At 41.3% G+C, this 10,824-nt stretch overlaps 1 protein-coding gene across 1 annotated transcript in view; it reads right to left on the bottom strand.

Annotated features, from left to right (window-relative positions):
• LOC144974064 (alpha-2-macroglobulin receptor-associated protein-like) overlaps window positions 1–10,805 on the bottom strand; it is a 14,218-nt gene extending 3,413 nt beyond the window's left edge. Inside the window, exons 1-4 of the mRNA XM_078916952.1 lie at window positions 10,496–10,805; window positions 3,679–3,820; window positions 2,209–2,358; window positions 799–894 (exon numbers count right to left, since the gene is read on the bottom strand). Of these exons, the coding sequence (XP_078773078.1) occupies window positions 799–894; window positions 2,209–2,358; window positions 3,679–3,820; window positions 10,496–10,693 (586 nt within the window). The 5' untranslated portion in view covers window positions 10,694–10,805. The remainder of the gene's footprint in view (window positions 1–798; window positions 895–2,208; window positions 2,359–3,678; window positions 3,821–10,495) is intronic.
• Between the last annotated feature and the right edge of the window lie 19 nt (window positions 10,806–10,824).

Below are 10,824 nucleotides of genomic sequence, written 5' to 3'. Positions count from 1 at the left end.
ACCCGAAAGGAGCCGAGTTCGATCACCCGCCACTGCACTCGGTGGCCTTGAGCAAGTCACCTCGCCTTAGCTCAATTTGTGGTACTGCACTGCGGCTGACGCCTGGGTTATTCCAGTCATCCCTTGGAATAGACTCTTGAGACAAATTTTCCCTATGGGATGAATAAAGGGAATTTTATCTTTTTGACAGGTCGGACAAGTTGGCCATCCCATAATTTTCCCAAACTCAAGCTACCTAGGGCATCCGACTTTAACCATATAAGTACAAGATAAAGAAAAAAAAATAAAATAAAAACAGTCCGGCTTCTGTAATAACACGTTTTGTGTGTGTTTAGATCATATGACTATGCTGTCTATTGTCATGTGTTGTACTTTTAGTTGAAAGATGATATTTTATACAGAATAAAGGGCAGTTAGTAGAATTTTTAATTTATTTTGGCCCACAAAAATAAAAACAGTAGATTTATTAAAGAAAGCTGACTGGACTAGCATTGAAAGCCAAATAAAAAGAAGAAGATGGCGTTGGCTGTTTCATGTGGCCAGAATGGAAAAAGGGTCACTTCTCAAGACAGCCTTGTACTGGACAGCAGATGGGAAGAGAAAGCGGGTAAGACCCAAAGAAACCTGGCGAAGGGCCATGGAGAAAGAATTAAAGGAAGCAGGCCTGTCCTGGAATACAGCCACCGCAAAAGCAGCCGATCGCAAAAAATGGAGATGTCTGGTGGATGCTCTATGTGCCTCAAGGCCCTAAGAGGATTAAGTAAGTAAAAAGTAGGAAGTTTCAGTCAAGCAACTCACGTTCATCTGCTCTTAATTCTCTCCTCATGAAATCAAACTCATTCAGTTTCATTTGCTGGTGCCAAAACTCCTCCTTCAATGTCTTCAGATCGTCATCTGCAAAAACAAAACAAAGCATTCAACATAAAGGATAAACTTGATTCACAAGATTATCAAAAATATTTTTTACGAATATTTCGTAGACATACGAATTTTTGGGCCTAAATTGACAATTATATATAAAGATTTTTAAATCAATAAACGTCTCGAAAACGAAATTTTGTTGTCAGATATAGTATATAAAGGATTTTAAAGCATTCATGTAATGCAAAACACAAATTGATAATTTCTAAGGGTAGTTATATTGTCTACTATGTTGTTACTACTCATGAAAACTACGAGTTTATCCAATTCCAAGTAGGTAGGGCTGCATATGGATAAACGTTAAAAAGTTCTTGGGGATTTCTAAAGGTTTGGATAGGATGCTAGTCTATTGCAAAGTACTTTCTGCTAAATCTAACCAACCCAGCTACCCAATCACTGCTAGGTGGATAGGTGGACAAGGGTGGGGGGGAGGTCAGAAAACAATCTTGACCGAATCCAAGATCGATCTCAGTCCCTTTACTTTGCATGTGAAGTGAGTACTCTATCAACTATGCCAGACTTGCCAAATGAAAACTTCAAATTTAGTAATTTTAATGTCAATTTTTAGTAATTTGACAAGAAAATTCGTAATTTCTGAAATTCTGTATGAACAACCACAATATTATTATCATTATCATCATTATTATAGTAGTAGTAGTAGTAGTAGTAGTAGTAGTAGTAGTAGTAGTAGTAGTAGTAGTAGTAGTAGTTGTTGTTGTTGTTGTTGTTGTTGTGGTTGTTGTTGTTGTTGTTGTTGTTGTTGTTGTTGTTGTCGTTATTATTATTATCATTATTATTATTATTATTATTATTATTATTATTATTATTATTATTATTATTATTATTATTATTATTATTATTATTATTATTATTATCATCATTTAAGTATTACTAAGAATTAAAAATTCGTAATTTTCCATAAAATTTTGTATTTGCCATGAAATTTGTCTAAAATTCATAAAATTACGAAAAATTCGTAAGATTCGGCATGTATGCTATGCTATCCGGACCTCCTAAATATATTGAAAGGAGTCCTTTAGAGTCATGAGGCCCATGGAGTCAGAGTTTATCCCAGGTTCTATAGCATGAAACGGACCCTAGCAATTGCTCACTACCCTTTAGATAGGATGCTAGTCTATTGCACCTAAATAAATAATAACACCAGTCACCTGAAAATCCAGAGTTTATCCCAGGTTCTATAGCATGAAACGGACACTAGCAATTGCTCACTACCCTTTAGATAGGATGCTAGTCTATTGCACCTAAACAAATAATAACACCAGTCACCTGAAAATCCAGATTTCTCTGCCCGTCTCCACATGGATTGTAGCTTGGAATCCTGGAATTGGACGCTTTTGGTTTCATCGTCTGTCATGGGAATTTCATTTTCCAGGTTTTCTCTGTAGAAATCGTCCAGCCCATAGTACTCAATTATATCTGAAAAAGAGAAAGAAAAAAAAAAGACCCCAAAATTTTTAAATATTGTTACATGAGCAAAGTTGTTGTACTCCTTCATAGCTGTACGGCTTATGGAGTTTAAGTCTATTTTCATTACTGTTGTATAATCAGATAGAACAATACTTTCTACCCTTTGGATAGGACACTCGTGCTTTCCACTATATTTAACATATCCAACTACCTGACACTGCTGGCTGACATCTCTCTCTCTCTCTCTCTCTCTCTCTCTCTCTCTCTCTCTCTCTCCCTCTCCCTCTCTCTCTCTCTTTCTTCTTGATCCTTATGTGGAACGTTACCACTCGAACTTTCTTTTAGAACAGCACACAACTTCCAGGCTACCCACAGGTGTTCCCTAACTCCTTCCCCGCCCCCCCCCCCCTTCACTCCCGAACCTCGAAATTAAAAGATTTTACCAGTCAGGATTCCAAACCAACCTATTTACACACAAGTCGAATGCTCAGCCTGTTAAGCTGCATTTAGGACCATCATCTATTGCTGGCACCCCCAAAGATTTTTTTTTAAAGTCCAGAGCCATTGGTGCACGGAGCCACAGATTATCCCAAGTTTCCACAGCATGCACCGGAAAACAGCAATTGCTTGTTATCCTTTGGATAGGAAGTTAGCCAATCACAAAGTACCTTCTGCCATATCTTACAGACCCAGCTACCCAATCACTGCTGGGTAGACAGGGTGGTCAAAAAAATTCTCGACTGCACCCAAGATCGATCTCAGTCCTTTTCACGTGAAGCGAGTGCTCTACCAACAGAGCTGTTGCCAAAATTGTTCAAACATAAAAAATTAATTTAAGAAAAAAAATTCTGGAATTTCAAATAACTACACCATCACTGGGGGCCAAGATAGCTCAGTTGGTAGAGCACTCGCTTCACACGCAAATGGACTGAGATTGATCACGGGTGCAGTCGAGATTTTTTCTGTCCACCCAGCAGTGATTGGGTAGCTGGATCTGTTAGATCTGGTGGAAAGTACTTAGCAATAGACTAGTGTCCAATCCAAAGGATGATCTTTATTGATGACCAGCATTAATTTAGGTCGAAAATAAGATACCGTCACTCTGAAACTGGAAAATCAATCCTGAAGAGTGGTTCTACACTTCCAATGAAATTGGAACCAGTTTTTTGTTTCTTTTATTTCATATTTCTGAAAAAAATTTCCACTATTTTGACATCTGTTTCCTTTTGATAAAAAACCAGACTGACATACACAGTGGGTCATGATGAAACATTTGTTTGACAAGCAAATTTAGGAACAAGGGAACATCAAACCAACTTTTACACATACATTTATAGCTTTCTAGGACTTGTGCTGCCTTTTTTCCATCCTTATCGGCACTGGCAGCTTTGAGCTTTTTCAACGTCGCCTCCTCTTTGTCATGAACCTTCAAATCTGCGTACAAGTCTGCTAACTTTTGTCCTGAAAGGAACTGAAAAGAGAATAAAAATACGTTACAAATCGGCAACTCACAATTTTATTTTTTCCTTAGGTAATAAACTAAGAATAAAAAAAGGTATAAATAAAGGGAACAAATCAACTCCTCAGAGAGATTTGCCTGAAACAATAACATAAACAAATCGGTATCTTCTGGTCAACTAATGTAAGACAAGTAGAAGATTTTTAACAGTATGATATTTTGAATGAAAACCTCCTTTTCACATATAAAACAACTTGGAATTGAAGAAAAGTTTTTCACTTGTTATAAATCTGGGGAGCCCTTCTGCATGGTCACCACAGTAGCTTCCCTTTATATTGTAATTTTAACCGTAGTTCTTTGGTCATATGTTTATTTATACAATTTGTCAGTATCAAGTTCCAGGTACTATCTATATAGTGCTGCTTATAATAAGAGAAAACGGAATATTACAGTAACAGTTAGCAATGTTTTGAGATTTAAAAAAAAAAAAAAAAAATTTATTCCCATTAAAATTGTTAACTTGAATTTGATATTGGCTTCAAGTGAAAAATATCTCGAACATACATTTTGAAAAGATAAGTTATAAAAATTGATAATTCATATTATGCATGAAATAAAAAACACTGGCCTGAAAATTTCAAGGACATCAAAAATACACTCAGAGTTCAAGGGTCGAAGATCATCCCAATTATTTTCTGCAGGGTAGTGTTAATGATAGCCTATCGTAAAGTACTTTCTGACAGATTCAGCCAAGCTGCTCAGTAAGCGCTGAGTGAAAGAGGGGTCAGAAAAAGCCCGACCACACACAGGAAAACAAAAATAAAGGCTTGTAATGATGGTGTGTTCCTCGATGGTAAAGAGACAATGACACAGGTTTAATAGGGTTAATGTTAGTATGAGGAATGTTTAGATTTACTTTTATCATTGCTTTTACCTTTATTTATTTTCTAATTTATTTTTCATACTTTTTATGCTCATACTCATATATGATATTATGGTCATGAACGACGTATACATAAATGCAGGTCTGACTTATGGACCTAGTTTAGCATTGTTGTAATGGACAATATTTTGCGTCATTTTTTGAGATTTCCATTACAACAATGAGCCCATAAGGTAGTACGTCAGTCATGAGGATTTATGTCTCCATATATATAATTTCTGTTATGGTGTATTGTTATTATTGAGTTATTGCCCTTTGCAATAACTAATAATTTACTTCCATGAATAATACACTTAATTACATTTAGTTATTTCTAAATAATGTCACAATCGAATATATTAATAGAATACGTTATATTCGTATCATTAGTTAACTACACTTGTGCATTGACGTTATATTACATAACGTATATTTCTGTTTATGTATATTTCTATACTGCATGTTTAATATTACTGTCTGTGATATATTATGATTTAAAGAAACTTGAATAAATAATTACTTGATGATTGGCAACCAAAGAGCGTCTTCCCTGTCAGTTATTTTATGTACTGCGGTTGGTACATAACAGTGGCGACGAGGATTCCAGCTGTGGGTCACATGAAATCACAGTCCTTTTAAGGACTGCCAACCCACGAAGGGGACAGTCCTGCCCTACCTCCGGACGAAGAAGGACGAGCCTTGCCCTGGTCTGCCTCCGGACGAAGAAGGACGAGCCTTGCCCTGCCCTACCTCCGGACGAAGAAGGACGAGCCTTGCCCTGGTCTGCCTCCGGACGAAGAAGGACGAGCCTTGCCCTGCCAGACGAGCGAGGGGAACCTGCCTGCCTTGCCGTGCCAGACGAGCGAGGGGGACCTGCCTGCCTTGCCGTGCCAGAAGAGCGAAGGGGACCTGCCTGCCTTGCCGTGCCAGACGAGCGAGGGGGACCTACCTGCCTCGCTGTGCCAGACGAGCGAGGAGAACCTGCCGTGACCTACTTATCTTGCTGTATCGGACAGCAAGGACAACTTACCAGCGGAGTCGGACATGTATGTACAGCGACGTTTCGACTTGCTGAGAGGGAAGACCGTCCATTGGCTGTTTTAGAAGAATCATCAGGACGTGACTGTCAGTCGTGACAGCCGTGGAAGAATCATCAGGACGTGACTGTCAGTCGTGACAGCCGTGGAAGAATCATCAGGACGTGACTATCAGTCGTGACAGACGTGGAAGAATCATCAGGACGTGACTGTCAGTCGTGACAGACGTGGAAAATTCATCAGGACGTGACTGTCAGTCGTGACAGACGTGGAAGAATCATCAGGACGTGACTGTCAGTCGTGACAGATGTGGAAGAATCATCAGGACGTGACTGTCAGTCGTGACAGACGTGGAAGAATCATCAGGACGTGACTGTCAGTCGTGACAGACGTGGAAGAATCATCAGGACGTGATTGCCTGTCGTGACAGACGTGCGAGGAGTACCTGCCGTGTCGGACGGGTGACGTACTTCTTGCTGTATCGGACAGCACGGAAAACCAACCAGCGGAGTCGGATGTATCGACTAGTGCGGGGCGGTCCTTGGCAAGCTTAAGGACCACGGTCCTACGGTCCTTGGGAAATGAAGACCGCAAGGACCGGTCCTTTTCGACATTGAACATTCCTGAGAGACTGTTGGAAATTCGAACCGGTTTGACCTTTGAGACCGTGGGATCGTTCATTCTTGAACCGTTAAAGACCGCTACACGATGAAAACCGTGGTCTACAGGAGTAAAACACACGGAGTAGTCACACTCATTTCAAATTGTAACCTAATTAGAGAAGAGGGGTGATGCCTTCTTTATTTGCTCACCTTACTTCATTGTTACTTCGATAATTTAATAAAATTTGAAATTTATCCCCATTAACAGAGATAATGGCATCGCCCAAGGCGTTGATCGAGTTGTTCGTGGCGTTGATACACACACGCAACTCCTACCCCCCCCCCCTTCCTCCCCCCCCCCCCCCCCCCCCCCCACACACACACATTAGAGGGCAGCGAGCATTGAAGAGTAAGAGAGAGACGTGAAGTTATAATAAGAGGGGTGGATGAGGTAATAAGAGGGGTCGACAGTCGATGGTGACTTTTCGCCAGATCTAACAAACTCAGCTACCCATTCATTGCTGAGTAGACAGGGATTCAGAAAAAACTCGACTGCACCCGGGATCGATCTCTGCCCCTTTGCGTATAAAGAGAGTGCTCTATCAACTGAGCTATCGGGGTCCCCAAATATTCTATTGGACTTTTTTAAAATTCAGACGTTATAACTGGGTTTTTTGGAAGGAAGAAACTAATGAAACTCATAGTATTTGATTAGTAAAAACACCAAACGAAATTTTAATATTATTGTATTATTTTAAATGACAACACTGCGATAGAAAGGAGTGGTGACAAGAGATGGACAAAAGAAAACAAAAAATTGGATTTGCTACTTGCTGGGTTCGACACACACACACACACACACACACACACACACACACACACAAACACACACATCTTTAGTAGTCACATACATTTCAAACAATAACCCATTAGAGAAGAGGGGTCATGCCTTCACCATAGATCATTGTCATTGCGATCATTATGGTGTAGTAAATTTTGAAATTTACCCCGTATAATGGAATCGTCCAAGGCGTGCGCCTCCTGTTCCCCCCATCTCACACACGAAAGGGCGGTTTGCGGAGTGGAGGTGGTGTCGTCTGCCTGTATGGTCGTCTGTGTCGTTTAGTGTATGGCAAAGGGGGGTGGGTGCGATTAATTAAGTGGGATGGGTGGTGATTGGTGGAAGATAGGCAACTGAAGGCAACGAATCGCTGGGGAAGTAGTAGGCTATGGCGCGAGACCGAAGGTGATAAGAAGTGAGGACCGCCGCCGGTCTTCCCCTATGGGACCGGTCTCCGGTTCACAGCTAAAAGACCGTGGGACCGCCGGCCCAGACCGGTCTTCAGCGCGGCACTAGTATCGACCTACTGACCGTCCATTGGCTGGTTTTGGACGTTTTCATCAGGACAAGCCTGCCTTGCCGTGTCGGACGTGCGAGGAGGAACTGGGTCAAACGGTTGACCTACTTTTGCTGTATTGGACAGCACGGAAAACCAACTAGCGGAGCGACGTATCGGCCTGCTGATCGTTCATTGGCTGCTTTGGACGTATCGTCATGACTACACGAGCAGCATGGACCAACGAGGAGCTCATTGGGCTATTGCGTGATCAGATGGCCCAACAACAACAGCAGATGGAGTTGCAGCGTCAACAGATGGAAACGTTAATGGCCTTGGTGATGGATCGTCCCAAGTCGTCAGTGACCAACACCAGGTTCTGCGAGTTTGATTCAAACGCAGAGCTGTGGACGGACTATTGGTCACGTTTCCAGACGTTCGTAAAGGCCAACTCCATTCCATCGGACAGGATTGCGGAGATTTTTCTCACCAACCAATCGTGTGCCATCTTCAAGCTGCTGGCAAACCTGGCTTCACAGAGTGTTCCTCCCAAGGACGTCAACGAATTATCGATGGATGAGATCGAGCAGCACATGGTTGACCATTTCAACCCCAAAAGATTCGTTGTTCGGGAGCGTTACAAATTCTGGATACGAACAGAAAGGAAGCCAGGAGAGACTGTCCACGAGTTAGCTGCGAGAATTCGGCAAGAGGCAGCTACATGTGATTTTGCCTCGATCAATGACCCGTTGGACGAGGCAATGAGGACTCGATTCGTTTGCTCGATCAACAGCGAGGCTATCGTCAAAGCCTTGTTTAAAGTAAAGGACGACGAGCTGACGTTCAATCGAGCCATTCAAATCGCAGCGGAAGTGGAGGAGGCTGGAAAAGTTGCCAGAGAGACGGTCGGCACATCAAATGCCGATGTGTTTAAGTTCCAGCCCAATCGAAATCTGGCTCGTAAGCTGCCCACGGCGAATAACGAACCGTCTTCAGAGATCAACCGCCAATCAAAATCAGCGGAGAACGGGAACCAGAAAACCCGATGCTACCGGTGCATCGGGAACCACTCGAGTGATGCCTGTCGATACAAGGAAGCCCTTTGCCACCACTGCGGCATTAAGGGCCACATAAAATCTGCCTGTCGAAGAGAAGTCAACATCAACGAGTAAAGACAGTGACAAAGGTCAAATGGAATGCGGCCCAACCTTTGCCTCCAAAACAGCCATGGATTAGGCCCGACAAACCATGGGAACGTGTCCATATCGACCACGCCGTGAATTTCAAAGGACACAACTGGCTCGTGATGGTGGATGCATACTCCAAATATCCGTGTGTCCACCAGATGACATCCATCACCACGAAGGCGACAATTCAAAAGCTGGAGGAGGATTTTGCGCATTTTGGCTACCCGCATACCATCGTCACTGATAATGCGCAGTGCTTCTCGTCAGCTGAGTTTGCCAGTTTCTGTGAGAGCCGGGGTATTCAACACCTACAGGGAGCCCCGTATCATCCAGAGACCAACGGTGCAGCTGAGAGACCGGTACAGTCGTTTAAAAAGTCGCTAAGGAAGTCCAGCTTCAGTACCTGTGAGGCCTTACACGAGTTCTTGATCCAGTACCGGAGAACTACCCTGTGCAGTGGCTATAGCCCAAGCGAACTTCTGATTGGTCGACAGATACGGGCGAAGATAGATGTGCTCCTGCCCCACAGCTGTGTAAATCTTCGCTCGTCTAGGAAAACTAAGTTCACAGTGAACAGCCAGTGCTATGCCCTGTCTTTTCAGAGGGGGCGTAGGGACAAGTGGGTGCCAGCGATTGTAGCATCAGTGATTGGAAACCGAATGTTCGATGTGAAAATCGTGCCGGATGGTCCTACTTTGAGAAGACACGTCGACCAACTGCGCACACGCCACAGTAGTTAACATAGTGTTTATATTATAATTGTGACAACGAGACTCACGTTCTTGTAACAGATTATTCCAGTGCATAGACTGTCAAATGGACTTGATATAGTGTATGTGATCACCGGACATTTGAAATAGTATTGTTCGTACGGACTTTTAAATGTTAATCGTAACGGCGATCTTCTGGATGTGTAACATAGAATTTCAAATTAACTTTGAGATAGTGTTTTAAGTGGACTGTTACATTATGTGTGTCTATGTTAATATTTTGATGGTTAAACCTTCAGTATCCTTCAGGCTACAAGGGAGGTGTTATGGTGTATTGTTATTATTGAGTTATTGCCCTTTGCAATAACTAATAATTTACTTCCATGAATAATACACTTAATTACATTTAGTTATTTCTAAATAATGTCACAATCGAATATATTAATAGAATACGTTATATTCGTATCATTAGTTAACTACACTTGTGCATTGACGTTATATTACATAACGTATATTTCTGTTTATGTATATTTCTATACTGCATGTTTAATATTACTGTCTGTGATATATTATGATTTAAAGAAACTTGAATAAATAATTACTTGATGATTGGCAACCAAAGAGCGTCTTCCCTGTCAGTTATTTTATGTACTGCGGTTGGTACATAACAATTTCAATGTTGAAAATCACTTACACAATATTTTACTCCTCAAATATAATAAAAATAAATGATTGCATCTTAAATTTATATTGTTTTATGCCAAACGACTGTAGTGGGGGCGTATTAAACTCAAAACAGGGGCGATGTCGTCACTGACCACACTACTTCTATGATAGAGTGAAAACAGTGTAACTTTCTTTTAAATTTAAATTTAAGAGATTTACTACGAACCTTCTTAGCCTTGACCCAAAGCAAGTTCACTTTCTTCATTCTGAAAGGGGCATCTTCATTTTCCAGTTGAGAGAAATCCTCATTGTATTTTGTATTCACTTTTTTAGAGTATTTGTTGCCATTACCACATTTTGATAAATACAAAATCAAAACCAATATTGAGCAAAAGACTGCACTTTTCGACTTAAGAAACACCATTATTTAATGCAGACGAGTGTTTTTAAAAGATTAAAAAGGAACGCGTTTTTAAACTAGCCCTGATAGAGGATGGAGATAAATCTTTTCTCAACAAAGTTGAGAATAATTGCTGAAAAATTATTACAGTCACG

Source organism: Berghia stephanieae, chromosome 5 (assembly GCF_034508935.2).
Source record: "Berghia stephanieae isolate SIO BIC M18660-M18661 chromosome 5, UCSD_Bste_1.3, whole genome shotgun sequence".
NCBI classification, from domain to species: Eukaryota; Metazoa; Mollusca; class Gastropoda; order Nudibranchia; family Aeolidiidae; genus Berghia; species Berghia stephanieae.
This window is presented reverse-complemented; position numbering and strand designations above follow the sequence as displayed.